The 18,954-nt window shown below is 54.8% G+C and overlaps 1 protein-coding gene across 1 annotated transcript in view; it reads left to right on the top strand.

The window, feature by feature from the left end:
* Nucleotides 1–478: 478 nt before the first annotated feature.
* The window catches only part of NIBAN2 (niban apoptosis regulator 2), a 50,188-nt gene continuing 31,712 nt past the window's right edge, over nt 479–18,954 (top strand). Inside the window, exon 1 of the mRNA XM_010984315.3 lies at nt 479–708. Within this exon, the coding sequence (XP_010982617.3) occupies nt 654–708 (55 nt within the window). The 5' untranslated portion in view covers nt 479–653. The remainder of the gene's footprint in view (nt 709–18,954) is intronic.

Raw genomic sequence — 18,954 nt, 5'->3', positions numbered from 1 at the left:
AAGGCCAGGGAACTTCCTGAGAGCTGGCGGTGGCGGGCGGGGCTGGGGGCAAGGGAGCACGATGCGGGGAGCAGGGGCGGGAGGAGCGCGCCTAAGGCGTCGCCTACAGGTCCCCTACGTCCTCCTTGGAGTGATTCTCTTCCCGCGCGGAGAGGGGAGGGGGTGACACCGAGGCTGGAGCCCCCCAGGCACTCTCGTTCTTTCAGATGCCCCCATAGCCTCATCTCTTTCTCCCTTTCGGTCAGGGTCCGGTGCGCCTCTCTGCGTCTCTACTCGGAATCCCTTCCTCCGACCTCCTCTTTGTCTCTGTCTTGCGGGCGGTCCCGGCATCCCCGGCCCCCTGCCCCGCCCGCCCGCCCGCCAGCCAGCCAGCCAGCCACGGAGGAGGGGGCGGGGCTCTGCTCCGGGGGCGGGGCGGGGCGGGGCGCAGTGGGGCTGCTGTGTAGCGGGCTGGGGCGCTAGGCGGAGGCGGCCGCGGGACCGACGCGGCCGGAGCCGGAGCTCGAGCAGAGAAGAAGCCGCAGCCAGGGGCGGCGGGAGCGGCGGGAGCGGCGGGAGCAGGGCGGGCCGGCTCCATGGCGCCAGCGGCGTCAGTCTGAGCAGCGCGGGCAGCGGCAGGCAGCGGCCGGATCCCGCCGCGGCTTTTCCTCACCATGGGGGACGTGCTGTCTACGCACCTGGACGACGCCCGGCGCCAGCACATCGCAGGTGAGTCCAGGGCTGCGCTGCGCGCTCCGGGGGTCCGAAGGGGAGCCCTGGCCACGCCCCCATCTCCCTACTGCCTGCCTGGGTCTCCTGAGAGTCAGGCCCGGAGCAGGGCCGGAGTGGCTGAGGACCGAGACTGTCGTCCAAGCTTGTTTCTTCTACGTCTGGGCGCCCCTTCCTGGCCCCTTCTGAGCCCTCCCTTACCCCTCTCGGGGGCAGACTCAACCCTCAACCCCTTGGAGCCTCCTTGGAGCCGGGTCTTTTCGAATTCTCCAACATACTACCCCAAATGAGCTATGGGAAGGGTTGCAGTCTCCCCATTACCTTGGTTATCCTCGCCCGGAAGCAGTCCAGGCCCACTAGGCCAGCGTGTCCTGTCTTCCCCAACTGTCCCGGTCCCCCTCACACCCTGGCCCCAGCCTCAGTACACGTGGCCTACGCTTCTGGGGGACTGGCCCATCAAGGCCTGAGACTGAGCCTGGGGAGTGGGCCTAAGATAGATGGGGTGCATAGGAGGGGTGAGGCAGAACACCCTTGTCCTTTGGCTTCAGCACAGCAGGGTGCTTCTGCTGGCAGCTTGTTTAGGAGGCTGGTCAAGGCCAGAGCCCAGCCTCCTCAGTCTCCTCCTTCAGCCAACCCTTGTCCTAGCTGGTCACTGCACAGTGGCACTTCTCAGGAGGGCAGCTGCCTCCCTCCCCACTCCCCGGGGAGGGACTGCAGCAGGGTTCTGGGTTACTCCTCCTGCAGTCTGGAGAATGGAGAGGGTGAGACTCTCAGGCTGCCTAGGAAGCTCAGTTCTGGGTGAGGCTGCCTGGGTGGAATCCCAGCATCTGTTTCCCAGCCGTGAGATCCTGGACAAGTCTCTTATGTCCTAGCCCCTCAGTTTTCTCCTTTTCAAAATGGGGTGAATGATTTCTTCCTTATGTCCGGCACAGAGGAAGCCCCAATGCACAGGGTGCTGGTCCATGTAGGATGCGAGGGCAGCCTGTGGAAAGAGGAGGCCGTTCCTCTTGGCTGAATTTGCTTCTCCCTGTCTGGTGGACCCAGAGCACTGTGTCTGCCTACACTTATGATGTGTCCTGCAGTCCTGTAGAATTTCAGCAGCTGTGTTCTGCCCACTCACACCCCTTGAAAACAGGAACCAGGGGTCCCTTAATGCCATGTTTCTACCCCGGCTGGGCACAAAGGAGGTGCTGAGGAAGGTCCTGATACTGTGGTCCTGGGCCCAGGGCCTGACATCCCCTTTTGTGTAGGGCCTGAGGCTGGGCCCAGGGGTGAGGGTGATGTAGAATGAGTCAGACCCTTTCCAGCCTCAGACCAGCAGGAGGTTAAGTCCTGGAACACTTGCTTGTAGGACAGGCCTGGACTCTGGGAGGAGGAAGGCTGGGGCGGAGTCTTCCTGTCCCCTCCCTGTCGGTGGCAGCCTCCTGGGGCACTGTAACAGTCCATCCATTCAGGACCTCCTGTTGGGGCCCCCTCACCCCGCTTGGGTGGGGTGTGCTGGGTCTGCTTCGGTGGGGTTTTTCCTGCCCCCACACCCAGCTCTGGCTCTCCCCACTTCCTACCTCCTGGGCTGAGAACTGCCATTTTACAGGGGAGGAGACAGGCCACAAAAGGTGAAGTGTCCTCTCCTGGACAGGCTTGGGTTTGTGTTGTGGATACCAGGCTGGGTGGAGGAGGCTTGTGCCCACTCAGAGCCTGCTGGCCTCTTTCTTCTCACCACTTAAGTGCTATTGATAATAACCCTCTTCAAATGCCTCAAATTCCTGGTCCATTCTCACCTGAGGGGGCTCCTGAAATACAGGGAATACAAGGTGGGAGTGGACGAGGTCAGCAAGCCTCCAGCCCCTTCCCAGGGAAGTGAGCTGCCTCGGAAATCTGCTGGAGGGGAACGAGGGCATACCTTGGCCACCTCCAGTGATCCGTGCACCCTCCTCACAGCACCCCGAGGAGCCGCGGCACTTGCAGGCAGGACAATTAAAATTCCAGAGCCCTCTCTACCCAGGGCCGCCCTGTAGAAAAGTCAGCCTTTGGAATATCCCCTCCCACCGTACTCTGAGCTCCAAGGCTGGTTAGGGTTCCTTGGCTTGGCCAGTGGCTCCCAGAGCTTTGCGCCCGCCCCTGAGCAGGTGAGCAGGTGAGTGCCAGCCTGCAAGTCCTGGCAGGGGTCAGGCGCGCTCTTGCCCATGCTGCTGTTTTGCTGTCACGGCACCTTTCATCTTGGGATTTCAAAGCCCCTGGCAAGCAGGGGCTTGTTCTCACACCAGCGACCCCATGGGGCTGGTGGCAGATTGATTCTCTCGTTTCACGGGGGACCTTGCGTGGAGGAAGAGCTCCGGCCTGGGAGCGTCACCTTGGGCAGCCACTTACTTACTCTCTCCGGGTCTCAGCTTCCCTCGCTGTGGCCGCAGAGGTGTCCACCCTGACAGCCAAAGTCCCTTCCGACTCTGAGGGCCCCACATTTTCCCCACAAATCTCAGACTTGAGCCAGCTCAGGGTCCCAACATTGACTTCACAGTGGTGTGTTAGCTGGTGTGATCTTGGTCCAGCATCTGAATCTCAATTTTCTTATCTGTAAAATGGGAATAATGAGATAATTGGGGTAAGAAACTTGGCCCAGTGCTTGGGGCATGGTAAGTGCTTAGCAAACAATTGCTATTGTTATTGAGATTGTCTCTGCTCTCTAGTTATTGAGATTGTCTCTGCTCTCTAGTTATTGAGAGCGGCCAGGTGTTTGAACTTTGAAGGGACCAGTTGTAGCTGTGGTTCAGGTCCTGTTTCTCCGATGTTTGTCCAGCCCCTGGGGTCAGGGTTGATGCTGGTTTCCTGGATGCAAGAATCCACCTGGGTTTTTAGAAACCTTGATTACCTTCTGCATTGGCTTATGTGTGAGATGGATGGGGGCCACCTGGAGTGGGTCCAGAGGGCAGCGTTGGGGGACCCATATGATTAGAAGGAACTAGGCCATGGAGAGGTGGGGGGTTAAGCCAACTCACGTGTCCTACCTGGCGCAGAGGCCAGGACAAGGATATGAGTAGAAGTGCTTGATGGCCTGTGCCAGTGCTGCGTGAGGGCTCCTTTGCATATGGTCTGAGCCACATAAACCGAGATTCAGCAGGTTAAGGAGTGAGCTCACTGTTGCTCAAGATGTGCAAGTAGAGGCTGGGTGCTGTGACCTTGGCGGGCCCTGCCTGGTGGGGTGGGGGTGCAGCTTCTGCTTCAAGGATAGCCTTGAAGGACTCAATCATTGCTCTGGAAATTCTGTTGACCAGGATGAAATTGTAGGGGGCCAAGGAACCCCCCCAACACAAACCCACATGCACATACACATAGTGCCCCAAAGTTTATTACCTGAGAGGGCTGTGGGAAGCTTGCCAGGACCTGTGCTCCTCCCTTCTGCTGGCCTCACCTTGCCCCTTGCTAATTCTTTTTTTAAATAGCAGCTTTATTGAAACATAATTCACCGGCCAGCCAATTCACCCACTTAAAGTGTACCATTCAATGGTTTTTTTGTATATTCACAGAGTTGTGCAACCATCCCCACAATCAATTTTAGAACACTACATCACTCATAAAAGAAATTTTACGTGTTAGCAGTCACCCCCGCTTCCACCTGGTCTTTCCCAACTCTAGGCAACCATGCTCATGTTGTCTAATTGCAAAAGTAATGCACACATAGACAATTTGGGAGTGTAACATGAAAAAGAAGGAGAGTTATTCCATTATCCCCTCTTTCAATCTCACTCCCCAGAAGAAATCCCTCAAGATCAGTGTGTCACTGTTTCCAAACATATCTCTCTGTGTTCCAATGCATTTAGCTCTGTTTGTAAAAAGAGGTGCAATGGTATGTTTCTGTGGTTTGACTTTTTTCACTCAGTGTATTGTGAACATCCTTCCATGTCAGAACTAATGAGTCTGCCTCCTTCTTTTGGTGGGTTTCTTTCTGTGCGTGGCGTGGTTTATTTACCTAGACCCCTGTTAACCAATATTGGGTTGTTTCCTGTGTTTTGCTAGTAATCACGGTGCTGTCCAAACCTCCTTGCACGTATCCTGTACCAGATTCCGGTATCAAAGGGGCCTCAAAGTGGAACTCCTGGGTCACATTCTGATGTATTGACACAGAGCGTCTGAAAAGGCTGTAAACATTTGACACTCCCTCCTGACAGTACATGGGACCTCAGTACTGAATATCACCACCCTTTTGACAATCAGATATGAGGAAAAGGGTGTCGAACAAAGTAATTAATGTCTTTTACCAAGTTGATTTTAAAAACCTGCCTTTCCTCATTTGGGCAATGCTTGTAGGTCACAGGACTGAAGGGGGAGAGGTGTCTGAATTTGGTCACCACCTCCCCCCCCACCAGGTGCATGGCTTCTTGGATGCTGCCCTGGGCTTTGCAGGGGGAGACCCGGCTGGCCCCTGACCCGAAGCAGTGCTCCGCCCCGCCTGGGCTGCTGCCCTTAGCTGAGGTCTGGGTCAGCCCCTGGGGGCGAAGCGTCTGGAGATTCTGCCCTGCTCTTGTGTCGTCTTACATAACGTGCTTTTGTTGGCGCTGACCCTGCCCTCCCCCCTCCATCCAGCCTCCACTCTGTTCCTTTCCCATTGCAGGGGCCTGAGCCCCGGCCTCCTCGCCTTCTCAGAGCTGCCTCCCACCTCGCCCCTCATCTTTCCCACACACACAGCCAGAGACCTTTCTAATCCCAGACTGGGCCCCGGGCCTCCCTCCCTGCTGCCTGAGGAATGAAGTTTAGAGACATCACTCACCACCATCCTGCAATAACTATTCTTTAGTGGTATTTCCCTTCTGTGTTTTTGTGACACATTGCTGAGACCATGACTCAATTTGTGACTTGCTTCTTGCACTAAACGATTTATAAGAAACATCCCTCCCAAGGTCACTAGAACTTTCCTGGAAGTCTTTCCACAGGCTGCATCTTGTTCCACCCGAGGCCATCCATGCAGACTTTTCTTAGCCTTCCCCGCAATGCGGGACATCTCCATACTCCACTGTGACCAGACAGGTGGTTTTCAGGGGCAAGTTGAGTCACTGTGTTTGTTTCCTTTCCCGCTCTGGTCAGCTTCCCTGCTGAAGACAGACTCATCCTCTTGCCCTGCTTCCCCCCAGCCTGCTTCCACCAACCTGGGCATTTCAAGGGAGGCCCATTCCTGGGAGCCCCACCCCTCACACCTCTGAGCATCTTTCCATGGGGTGTGGGCTCGAAGGGGCTGCCTGTGTTGCAGCTGGGGACACAGACTGATGCCCATGGCCCCTGGGTGTTATGTAACCAGGTACCTCTTGCTGCCTCCCCAACCTGCAGCCTGCAGGGAGTCCGCTGATTTGTCTCCTGCCTGAGGATGGTATTTGATGGAGTAGGGACGGGCCCCACTAAACCTGTAAGGTTAGCGGTTGTTTAATTGAGCATTTACTCTGTGCTAGGCCTTCCTTTGTCTCACTGAATGCATGCCCTCTGCGTCCCTCCCCAACATTTTATAGGCCAGGGTGGCGGGGCGCGGGGCACTGGGGCAGAGAAAGTCAGTGGCAGGCCCAGACCGGAGAAGCCATGTTCCGCAGTGACCAGACAGTTCCTCATGCCCAGAAAAGGCCCCAAAGAGGGGCAGCCAGTTGGGAGAGGGGGCTGGGGAGGAGAGGAGCCGAGTGGGAACAGAGGCATGTGTCAGAGGCTCCCGTGGGTTGCACAAATCTATCCCTCCCGTCATTACTCAGCCAGACTCGTCTGACTTTGGCCAGTCCTGCCCTCCTGCCGTCGCCCCCTCCTCCTCCGAAGGCAGAGCTCATGACTCACTTCTGCCTGGGTCTGGTCGCAGCATCCTCCTGCGGTTGCAGAAATTCCTAAGCTGCTTTTCCTTCTCCCGGCCCCACCCCCACCCCACCCACTTCCCCGCCCGGGATGGGGGTTGGGGGGAAGAAGGGTTTTCTCTAGACGGTGTTGGGCAGAGTTTGAAGGAAAGATGTTGGCAGATGCCTAGGATTAAAACCCTCCAGGGTGGAGCGGAGCCATGCCCCTCTCTGGGTAGAATCTTAGGGCCTGAGTCACGGAACGCTGCCATCTTCTGATCTCACAGATTTTTAAAACTGGAAGAACAGGAAGTGCCCATCTCTCCAGGGCACCTGGTTCCACCCCCTGGGAACCATCTCGGTTTGGAGACATGCTACCTCTAGCCCATAGAGGTGAGGGGACCTGCCTGGTGACACAGTGGATGGTAAGTTAGAAAGAAGCAGGGAGTCCAGAGGTCAGGGCAAGGCTCTGCAGTCAGACTGCTTGGGTTTGAGACCCAGCTTTGCCACTCAGTGTTTTGGGGCAAATTGGTCACCTTCTCTGAGCCTCAGTGTCTTCCTTCTATAAAAAGATGACAAACAACAAGGTCCTACTGTATAGCACAAGGAACTGTATTCAATACTTTGTAATAGCCTATAATGAAAAATAATATGACAAGGGTATATATATATATATATAACCAAATTGCTATGCTGTGTATCCGAAATTAACATGATATTGTAAACCAATTATACTTCAATTAAAACAATGGAATTACATCCTGAGAAATCCATCATAAATTGAAAATATCATAAATAAAAATGTGCTTAATATAAATATAACCTACTGAACAGCATAGCTTAGCCTAGCCTGGGTCTTAAACGTGTCCAGAACACTTAATGTTAACCTACAGTTGGGAAAAACCATCTAACACAAAGCCTATTTTATAACAAATGTTGGCTATCTCGTGTAATTGATTGTAACTGTCCTGAAAGTAACATACAGAATGGTTGCATGGATAAGGAAAAAAGAAAACCCAAGATGACGGCTCTAGTTTCTCAGGGTGTAGACCCAAGAGTGACAGCTCCTGCACCGTGCAGCACAGGGCTGGTGAGTGGTGAGAACACGACACATGGCAGCTATTATAACTGACACTTCATTGAAGGAGATGGGCCAGGTCTGCCCTGCAGCCTCAGGCACCCCAGCCCCCTGCTATGTGCTCTGGGAAGTTGGCATGTGCCAGGTTGAGGGGCACCGGCCTGTGGCCCTGGACACCTGCGGCAGTCAGCAGGCACCTGGAGGGTGGTGACATGGGCTGGAGTTTGCCTACTCTGTGTCTGGTATTGGGCAGGGCACGGAGAATAAATGGGCAAAAGACAGATGGGAACACACTCACCTTGCCTGGCCATGTTTCCAGCATTATTTGCTTGATCTGGATCTTGAGCCTGGTCCTGTGGCTATTTGCTATGTGACTCTAGACCAATGGCTATGCCTCTTTGTGCATTTTCTCCCTATCTGTGACTCCAAGGCCAGAATCTACTCATAGGAATTTTATGTCACTGAAAACCCTTCCCTAGTGGCCTTGAGGTGCCTTCTAAAGGCAGGGCTGGATGGGCTTGGATGTTAGAGGTTGAGGGAGAGGGTCCCCGTCTGCATGCCTGTGAAACCCTGCAGGGGTGTGGTAAGCTCAGGCCCCAGACACACTTGGTCATCCTTTTATTCATTCAGTCAGTAGTTATTGGGCACCTACTGTGTGCCAGGCACCAGGGACACACTGATGTACAAACTCTCACACAGCCCCTGCTCATGTGGTGCTGCCTGGCTGGCCATCCGTCTGCAGGTGAGGGGTGTTCTCAGCGGGGCAGACCTTCTGCAGGAAGTGAGAGAGGGGGCCTGGTCTAGTGGGTGAGGGAGGGATGCACTGCAGAGGAGGGAGCCACAGGGGCTGCCTTAGAGAGGGGTCTATGTCCTGAGTGGCCCGGGGAGGCCTAGGAGAGGGGGTGACAGGAGATCCCAGTGGTGAGAGGGGCCTGAACCAGTGGGGATGGGGTACAGTCAGGGGACGTGTGTGTGTGTATGTATAGGGGTGATGGAGCAACCATGCCTTGGTGATGGTGTCATGTGAGGCGGGGAAGATCTGGTGGGTGTTCTTGGTCCTGTGGGATTGATGAACCCCATAAGTTGTTTTATCGAGGTAACCAGTGGTCCTGCAGCCTCTGCTTCCATTCTTCTGATTATGAGAGACTTGCTCCTTTCCTTGGCAACTGTGGCTGTGAGAACCTGTCCTTCCAAGGGCAGAGTGGGAAGAGGGATGGGCTTGGATTCTGAGGACCTGGTTTTGAGATCTTGTCTCAGCTGCCCTGGCATTTGGCAGGTGCCTTCCCTTTTCTAGGCCTCAGTTTCCTCATCTGTAAAGTGGGCTTAACGGTAGCTCAGACATACTTGGGCAGGGGTGTGGGAAGGGCTGTTTGCATTTAAGAGAGCATGGCCCGTGTTATCACTAGTCATTACTGTTGTGTATAGCCCATGATAGGACGTTGGCCAAGAGAGGCCCTCCTCAGGGAGATCAACAGTGTAGAGTGTGGGCCAGGGGACCAGGTGTAAGGTCCATGTTCAGGGCCCACGTGCAGGGCCAGGGGCTCTGGTGGGTAACTGGGCACCCGGGAGGGGCAGAGGAAGAATGAATTGTGGTTTAAAAGTGTGAACCCCACTTTCCCACCTACATATCTGTGGCCAAGCTAACTGCAGGTACTGTCCTCCCCCCAGCAGAGCTGTTTGTGTTCAACCAAATTTGTTAAGCCAGAATCTTCTAGAAGAGGAGTCCCTTGGGCAGGAAACTACTCACCCTCTTGTGCTCCACCCGCTTCTAATTCTCCCCACCTTCCGGGAGCCGATTACAGGACAGCCTGGGGGGCGAGAGACTCAGGGCTGGTGCCAGGTGACCTTTGGCAGGTCCTTCCTCTCTGGTCTTGCTTTGCCCATCTGTGCAATGGGGCAGTAGCACAATCTGCAGCACCCTCCTAGCTCTGATCTCTTGGGAGCCTGTGGCCCTTGGGCTGTGTTGAAGGCGCAGAGAAGATGCCCAGCAGATTCTTACTGCGTGATGCCATCTTGCTGTGGAAGGAAGAGCCCCCGCCGCTCTGAAAACTGTCTTGTGCTGGACCTGGTGGGGACGAAGCAGTGGCATGAGCCCTGATCTCATGGGACTCATGCCATCCCAGAAGCTTTCATCAAGCTGGATGCAATGTGGTTTGTGTCACAAAGACAGAGGATCTTTGTTTTCCAAAGTGCATGTTGGTTTGGTTTTAAACTTGGTCAGCCCAACTCAAGAGGCAGCGTGTCTGGCCTTGACTGGGAGGCAATTGACTCCTGCCTCCGGGGACTCCGTGGCCTTGGGCAAGTTATTCTCCCTCTGGGAGCCCCAGCCAGTGGTAAAACAGGAAGGTGAACTCGGGTGTGTGACGATTCTGGGAGGGAGTTGCCCCTGGCCCGTGGGGGCTGTGGAGTAATTGGCAGTTCCATTTTAGCCAAGTCCTGGGGGAAGCAGTGTCATTGGCCCTGACTAGCCAGGAATTTCAGGAGTGATCGGACATTCAGAGGGGAGTGGGCTGACAATTGCATTTCTGTTTCAGTTTTTGTACTTGCTTTCTTGGTTTGTTTTTTGAAAGTGTTCCCTAGAATGGGTGGGAAGGGGAGAAGGGAGAACAGGGCTGAAGCTTTTGGGTGCTCTGGCCCGTTGGGTTGCAGAGCCATGGTTAGCATGGAAGGCTTGCTCGCGGTCTGGTCTGCTTGGGCTAGACCCCCCACCTCCCCCGCCCTGAATTTGGAGCTTGCAGATGGGCTGTGGCTGCTTTCCTTTTTCTGGTCCAGACCCTTCCTACTTCTAGCCAGGAAGGACCCTTTGTAGATATCTAACCAGTCCCCACCTCCGATTCGTTACTGAGTAAACTGAGGTCCAGAAAGAGAAGGGGACATTCCCAGGGTCTCAGGGGCCGCAGACCTGGGACAGGAACCTGGGCCCCAGACCCAGGCATAAAGCCTTTTCCATTCCTGGACGCCCTAGACAGTAAAGACTGGTCAGGGTGGAGCGATTGGCCCCGGTGGGGCTGTGAAGGTTATAATTTTGAAAACTGAGTAAACAAACAAGCCCTCCGTGAGAGAAGCAGCCCGGTGCTGGCCTCACAGATAGGCCTGTGTCTGAGGAGACAGCCCCGGCCTGTCCACGCGCAGACAGCGAGGTGTTGTCAGGCTGAATTCCCCCCACTCCCACTCCCGTATTTAGGGCTGCCAGGAAAAGGGGAAGGAGGGGAGAGGCCCCATCTCCCAGGGTGACCACTGCTCCTCCAGGCTCTGCTCAGCACAGTCACAGCTCACTGTGTGGCTTTGGTCGAGGGGCTTCCCCTCTCTGGGCCTCAGTTCCCCCTTCCCTACAATGGGGGTGATCTTGTCTCTCAAGGAGGGTGATGGGGGTGGGGGGTGGCGATTTGAGCTGAGGGTTCAGACACAGCGAGCCCTTCCTCTCGTCCGGACCCGAGTCTTTGTGGCCAGAGGCGGGGTCCGCTCTCGGAGCAGAAGGGTTACTTTCTCAGTGACCCCGGAGCCTGCGCCTGGGGACAAGCGTCCATTCTGAGTCAGGCTGCTCCGCTCAGCTTTCCTGTTTTCCCCATGAGATGGTGGCAGAATCTGAGAGGTTGGGGGTTGGGCTGCCATCTGGCCTGGACCCCCCCAGGGTGGGGCCCAGCAGACTTCCTGTGCGATTAGGGGCAGAGCCCCTTCGCTCCCCTCCCCTCTTCCTGAGTCCCCTGTGTGGCCTCTGAGAGTCCAGCTCCCGGCTCCATGCATAGGAGCTTGGTCTAGCCTCCACACTGGGCCTCAGTTTTCCCCGTGGTTCAACGAAGGGGTTGGATAAGAGCCTCTGGAGGGCACTCTGGGTCAAGTTCTAGACCCTGAAAGGCCCTGCAGGACCCACAGACTAACCCTGCAGCCAGGAACACTCTTCCCTGGGCCCGCTCATGTCAGGCTGGGTCGGGGCCTCCTTCTGGCGCCTCACATGGTTGTGGCTCTGGGTTCTCATCTGTTCTCATCTGTGATACGAGCACCACAAGGACTCGGTCACCGTGGGCTCCCCTGAGGTGGCCTCTTGGGACAGAGCTTGCTCCACCAGCTACTAACCAGGTGCCCCTGGGACAGTTACTGTGGCTCTTAATGCCTTGGTTTTGCCAGCTGTAAAATGGGAATGATAACAAACGACTTCCCTTTTATATTAGGTATGATTATAATGTAGATGTTAAATTGCATTATGTGCATTTGTCAACTACATTTATGCATACTTAACACAGTGCTGAGCACAGTAAATGCTCAATAATCAATAGCTGTAATTAACATGTGTTAGTTTATATTGTTTTGATTCCTTCCTTAGCAGTGAATGAATGAGTAAATGTCATCACAAGGTTTCCATCTCATAGCACGGGGGCCCAGAGCTGTTTGGATGAAGGGTCTGGTGGGTGCAGAGAGTGCCTTGCGGGGTGTAGAGGGGTGGGGCAGACATGGGCAGGGTCAGGGCCCTGGCTGTTCTGACTTCCCCTCTGCCCGTCTGGAAGGACTGTTTGGGCCCCTCCTCTGCCGTGGCTGAGACCAGAGGCACGGAGCGTGTGTAGCCGCACACACAGCTTCCTTCCTCCCAGAGTATATTCCTCTCAGTCTGACTCACTGGCTTTGAGTCTTTTGTTCTTGTCCTTGAGCCCTAAGGGTATGGCTGGGAGAGGCAGTGCCCAGGGACCGGCTCTTGGATGGGCTGACCCTTCCCCCTAGTTCCGACCCCTCTGCGCTCTGGGTGCTGGGCTTCCAGGACTGAGCCCTAGTGTGACAGGCTGGGGACGGGCCACCTGGGTCCTGGCACCCTCGCTGACTCACTGTGTGTCAGACACAGGAGTGCACATTGACCAGGGGCCTACTATGTGCTTGGCACCCAAACTAAACTCCCCCAGGCCCTACCCGTGTAGAGATCAAAGCCCAGCCGGAGAGATGCATTGAGCAAATAGTTACCAGCCAGTCATTAATTAAATAATTATCAGAGGGCACATGGTGATGAAATGACCCGCTCCTGGAGAGCTTGCCCTCGTGGGCACTGCGCCAGGCCCGGGAGAAGCCTGTCCACAGGATCTCTCAGAACTGCCTGTTGTTTGCCCTCCTGTCATGTGAGGAAACAGGCCCCTGGTGGCCAAGGGACTTGCCCAGCCTCCTCCCAGCAGCCGAAGACCCTTCCCCTCCTGGTGCCTCAGTTTGTCGTCAGGAAAATGGGCCCGTCCGGGAGGGGAGCTGTGACAGAGGCCAGGTCCTGCCGCTGGCCACACCCAGGGCCTGGGCTGTCATCTGGGTTTTAGGATGATGAACACCAGCTTCAGGGAAGGCACAGCTGCAGTGCTCACCTGAGTTTGTAGCCCCCGAAATCCTTTGTGCGTCCCAGGGCAAAAATACCGGGGGCAGAGGCCACTGTGACTGAAGTGTTAGGTCCTTCTAAAGTCTAGGTGGGAAAGGGATGCTCGGGGAGGGTGGTCCTCGCCATCCCCCAGCAGCAGTAGGAGCAACGGCAGAAAGGTGGCTGAAGCCCCTGGCGAAACCCACCTGGCAGTCCACACGAAGAAAGGTTACATTACAGCCGCATTTAAACGGGGGAAAAGGGAGCAAAACAACGTCAATCAGTAGGTAATGTTCAGGGGTGTAATATGTGGCCCTTGAAAGTGACAACGTGCTGTATGTTTGTAGGAAAAAGTACGAAGGGACATTCATCAACATGTTAATAGAGGTTTTTTAGAGGTGTTAGGATGATGGATTATTTAAAATTTTCCTTCAGTCTCTCTTGGTTTCTTTTGCATGGTCAGTATATTAAGTAAAAACAATAGCCCTGTTGACTGTATTTTGGGGGAAAATTTGATTCTTTTGTCTGACTCCAGAATCGAAGCCGCCCCAGACTAACGAGCACTCCCCGGGTCACAAAGCACAGGGCAGGCTTGGAGAAAGGAAGATTCTGGAAGTGGGGGTGCTTAAGTTGGGTCTCGAAGGACAGGATGGATTTTGGCCGCCAGAGTTGGGGTACAGGTAGGTGGCGGGAGTGGCCTAGCATAGACCCTGCCTGTCTGTGGAGGGGAGCTCTGGGGACTGTGGCTACAGAGAGGGTGGCAGGAGCCCCACCAGGCACAGCCTTGAGTGCCAAGCAAGAGAATCAGGGCACAGAAGCCCTTTCTCACCAACATTTATTGGCTGGACTTTAGAAATAGATTTTATCTCTGCTACTCTGGGGAAAAGTAGCAGCAAACATTTATGGGGCACTTACTCTGTGCCTGACTCAGACATCTGTGGCTGTAGATGAATGAGACTGGGGCTTCAAGCCAGAGGTGGTGGGTTGATTCCACAACATGGAGTCTCTCTGTGCCAGGCAGTGCAGGTAGGAACAGTGGGGTGGTGAGGAGTGGGTGGGTTCTTGGCCAGCTGGGTGAGTTTGTGACCCACCAGTCCTGCAGCCCTCAGGTGTCCCGCTTACTGCTCCAGCCAGAACATGGCCCCAGGTCCCCTGGGTGATGTGCAGGCATGCTGGGTGCTTAGTGCTGGGTGCAGGCTGCTGAAGGTGTGTGGGGCAGACAGCTGGGCTCGAGGACCACTTTCTGCAATGCTCGGGGCTTCTCCTTGGCCTGTCTTTATTGTGACCTCAGCTTTCTGTATCTCTGTTTTCCCATCTGTAAAGTGGGGATGGCATAACTGCCTCTGAGAGTGTTGTGAACTTTATGACGGAAGCCATGCCTGGTGCCTGGCACGCAGTGAACACTGGAGTTGACAGTTTCTGCCCTTGGAGTCCAGCGCCCCCACAAAGGTCAGAGTTTCCCTCCAAGAGGAGCCCTGGCAGGCTGGACTCGAGTGACAGGATGGTGTTAGGTCAGGTCTCGGCAGTGAGCCCTGACCTCCCCCTCAGACCTGCCATAGCTCCCACCTGCCAGCATCCACCAAAGGTCAGGTCTTCAGCCCCTGGAAGCTTGACCTTTCAACTTTGAGCTTCCTCAGAGCCCCCACTTTTATTATTGTTGTAATTAGAAACTATCTAATATCAAAGACAAATTAGAAAACAAAGAGCGGTAACAGGAAGAAAATGAAAGTCACTGATAATCCTACCACCCAGAAACAGTGGCTTTCAAGCATCTTCCTGATGCATAAACAACAGTGGGCTGTGGGCACCTGCATCCAGGTCATCCCCCTGCAGCGTGTCGAGCTGCAGAATTTTCAATTATGGCCCCAATAGTCTGCCTTTTAACTTGCTCAGCCAAACCTCTATCACTGGGCGCTTGGGTTGTTTCTGTTTTTCACTGTTGCAAACAGTGCTCTGTTGATCATCCTTAACCATTTCCATGGGATTAATCCATCGATTCCACCGCTGTTTGAGAGCCTGCTCGGTGCCAGTTCGTGTGTGGAGCTGGAGGTGCCAGATGGGGAGGTGGCCGTGGTCCTCGGCCCCGCAAGGACCCCTTTCTGGGAGGACAGACCCGGCATGGAACCCCAGCTGAGGTGGGGGTAAGGGTGTCTCTGGGACCCCAGGGAACAGCAGTGAACCAGGCTTGGAGGGTCAGTGAAGGCTCACAGGAGAAGGGATGTCTAGGTGAGACCCAAGGGGCGAAGGAAGAGGAGAGCATCATAGGCAGAGGGGCAGCTGTGCAGAGGCCCGGAGCCGGGAAGTACAGGTCTTTGGGGGAAGCAGAATCTCCCAGAATTTCTGTTCAAGACTCCAGAAATTGGTGATCTTGCTGTGATTCTTGCTGACCGTGTGCACCACACTTTGGGAGTTGTTTTTCAAAGTGCTGGTCCATCTGTCCCTCTGTGGGGCTGGCATCTTCTTCTAATGGGGGATTACAGAGCAGGGTGACCTGCCTGCCCCAGGTGAGAGTCCAGCACCCCTCCCCCTCCACTCTACCCCTCCCCCCAGCTCAAGTGCAGGGCCTGCTCAGCTCGTTTCCCAGGCAGTTTGCAGGTGCTGGATCATTTCACAGAATCTGCCGGAAGAGGAAACTGAGGATCCAAGCTTAGGTGACAGCTCAGTTTGCCTGACAGGGTGGTGACCTTTTCTGCTGATGATGTGTGACCTTGGGCTGGCCTGGCCGTGCCATCCGTGTAGGAAGCGCCCTACTGGAATTGGAGAGCCCCTGGCAGACAGGGCCCCTGGGGCTGGGAAGGGCCTGGGAAGGGTCTGTCCTCAGGCCTGCGCTGGCCTTTCTGGAAAACCCCAACCTCTTCCTGTGCCTTAAGATGCCTGGGAGACTGGATCGAGGCTCCCAGCCAGGGACAAATACTTGTGTGCTTGGTTCTGTGCTTGGTGCTGGGGCTGTGTCATGAAAGAGACAGACAGGGTCCCTGCACTTATGGGGGAAACGGACAGTAAACAGTTAATTGTTAAAATAAAGTTGTGCTGATGACTAACGGGGTTCTGACCTGAATTAGGGGGTGGTCGCTGTCAGGGACAGGAAGGCATCAGGGCCTTGAGGGTTCAGCGAGATGGAGTCCAGCCTCTTCACTGGACAGACGAGGAGACGGAGAGCCGGGGGGATGAGAGACTTGCCTACGGTCACCCAGTGGCAGTCAGGTGCCCAGACTCAGGGCTCAGGGATTAACCCTGCATCACTGCCTGGAATCCATGCTTGGAATCTGTCATTACTGCTAGGGGAGACAGTGAGCCCGTCCCTCCCGACCCTTACGGGACCCCCGGAGAAGCAGATACAGAACTTGGGCTTGTTGGCTGAGAGCAGTTTCCCATGAAGCACAGATGGGGGTCATGAAGGCACCTGGACCATGGCCTCACCTGGGCGTGTGAGGCAGGTGTGGCCTCCCCAGGGATTTGTTCTCATACCTCCCCTCTGGTCCCTCTGCAGCCCGAGGAGACCTGCAGCTGGTGACCCTAGGGTGGGGCAGGGCCTGTGTGCTCTACTGGCTCAGGGGGGCCAGGCCACGGGAGTCTTGTGATTTGAATAAACTTTCCATCTTCTATCTGCCCGAAGCCTCTCCATGTCAAGGGTCCCTGGCATTCCAGCCAGGGATTGGGTTTCCTTCTGGCCCAGCCGCAAGCACAGGAGTGAATTTTCATATTGGCTCATCTTCCTCCCTGCCTCCCACCCCCGGCTTGTCTCCCTTGGCCTCTCCCTCCCTGGCTCTGAGCCCTCCCTCTGCCCCCACCCCACTTACCTCCGGACCCAGGGAGTGAGCACTGCAGGCAGCACTGTGTGTGTGTGTGTGTGTGTATGAGAGACACAGAGAGAGAAAGAAAGAGACGGAGGGGCACGGGGGAGGCCTGGGTCCCGAGGCAGCTTGGGAAGGAGCCTGACTTGCACTTGGTGAAAAGTGTGGTGTCAGAGGGCACGGGGCTAATGAAATGTGTGGGATTTGTATGTCTGTGTTAGTCCTTTTTCTGTTAGGCTTTGGCCACAGTAACTGGCACTTATTAGTGATTGGTTTTTATTAGAACAGCTGTGGGCATTTATCAGTTCTTACCAACAGGCAGGGTGCCAAATACTTCTCACACATTGTCTTTAGTCCTCACAACAACTCTGAGGTGCTTGCTATTTTTACCCCCATTTTATGGGTAAAGAAACTGAGGCTTGGGAAGATCATGGTCAGTAGCAGAGCTGGGTCTGTCTGGTCCCAAAGTTTGTGTTTTTACTGCTAACCTTCCACCTGAGATAGAATCTTCTCCACAGCTTCCTTTTCAATCAGCCATGCAGCCTCTGCTTAGACACCTCCAGTGACAGGGAGCTCCCCACCCCACAGGGTCACCTGTCCCATGCTGGGCATCTGAGATAGAAATCTCCTTCTGGAGTCCTATTTGTCGTGGGTGATTTGAGTTCGTCACTTAAGAACAGGCTCCATTTTGGCCAGGGCATGTCTATGACTGGATTTCCCCAGCATCTCTTCCCTGGAAATTTTCCAACTCTTGTTCTGGGACATGAGCTAAGTCCTCCCTCCTTTCTCTTAGCAGTCCTTACCTGTACTCACCCCTTTACAGTGCCATTTGTCACATACTGAGCAAACTTGACTTTGAAACTGTACAAGTATTTTTATTAGTATTGATCTGGACATCTTAGTCAATGCAATAAGACAAGAAAAAGAGAGAGAGAGTGAGAAATACAAGATACCAGGAAAGCAAGACACTGTGGTCCTGCCCTGCTGGAGTTCAAAGCACTTTTCCATCTAGCCTCGCCCACCCCGTGAGGCTACCTGTGGGAAGTGGAGACTCAGAGACAAGGCCCTCCCCCACCCGCAGTGCCTCGGAGCAGAAGGGCTGTGGTCCGCCGAAGTTTGGTGGCTTGCGGTTCGTTGGGTGTTTTCTTTCAGAATCTTCATTCATGTTTCTCTGTCCACTTCCCCTTTCTGATTAGTTAAGCTCTGAGGGACAAGGGCCCGGAAAGACTGGACCCCAAATGTGTCACCTTCTCATCCCCTGCGAGGCCCACTGAGGGACCAGGTGGCTGCTGTTTTGGTTCCACTTTTCTGGTCCCCATTTCATGGCATGAGACACATCACAGAAAACTGCCAGTAGCACAGGTGGATGCGCCGTGGGACCCCTGAGCTTGTGAAAGACCCCACTCCCCAGCCCACCTGTCAACGCTCTGGCAGGTGGAACTCCTTTCAGTTATTCAGTCCTCACCAGGGATGATGTCAGGTCTGTGGATTTACTCATCTCCCTGAATCCTCATGACAACCTGCCCAGGTGGGTACTGTTGTTACTCCCATTTTACACAAAAGGAAACTGAAGTTGAAAGAGAATTAAGCCACCTACCCAAAGTCCTATAGTCAGTCACCTGCAGTCAGGGTTAGTATTTGAACTGAGTTGGACCGAATTTCCAGAACCTTGACACTACCCTGTTCCGTGAAAGTGCCCTTCTTGACGCAGGAAGGTACTCCTAAATATTTGTGGAGCGTATTAATGCTTGCTTTCTTGCGTGTCTGAATCTGTGCATTTCCTGTGTCTTCGGCTTGGCATGCTCTCCCGGCCCAGCCCTCCTCCTTCACCTCGCCACACTTCTTCCTGTCTCGGGTGCCACCTCTTCCTAGAAGTCTTCCCTGACCTGCAGGCTGGGCTAGCCGCCCCTCCTCTGGGCTCTTCAGCTGCTCCCAGCCAGGGACTCACTGTGCCCCACGTAGGTTTTGTTGACATTCTGTCTCCCTCGTTAGACAACAGGGCCTGGGTTTGTCTAACTCACTCCTGAATCCCCAGTGCCCCGTGGTTGCTGAATGAATGAATGAGGGCAACACAACTTAGCTTCTCCTTCATAAGTAAGGCTGTTGTCATCAGGACCAGCACAGAGTGGCTGACCTATGAGGGTGATTATGTAAACATTAACCTCCATCCCCTCACACTTCGTCCCCCGTTCCTACTGACTTCTCAGCAACATCCCTCGCCTCCGTGCTCTTTTTTCCCTCCTTGCCATACCCATTGGA

Source organism: Camelus dromedarius, chromosome 10 (genome assembly GCF_036321535.1).
Source record: "Camelus dromedarius isolate mCamDro1 chromosome 10, mCamDro1.pat, whole genome shotgun sequence".
Lineage (NCBI taxonomy): Eukaryota > Metazoa > Chordata > Mammalia > Artiodactyla > Camelidae > Camelus > Camelus dromedarius.
Note: the sequence above shows the minus strand (reverse complement) of the source record. Positions and strands in the feature narration are given on the sequence as shown.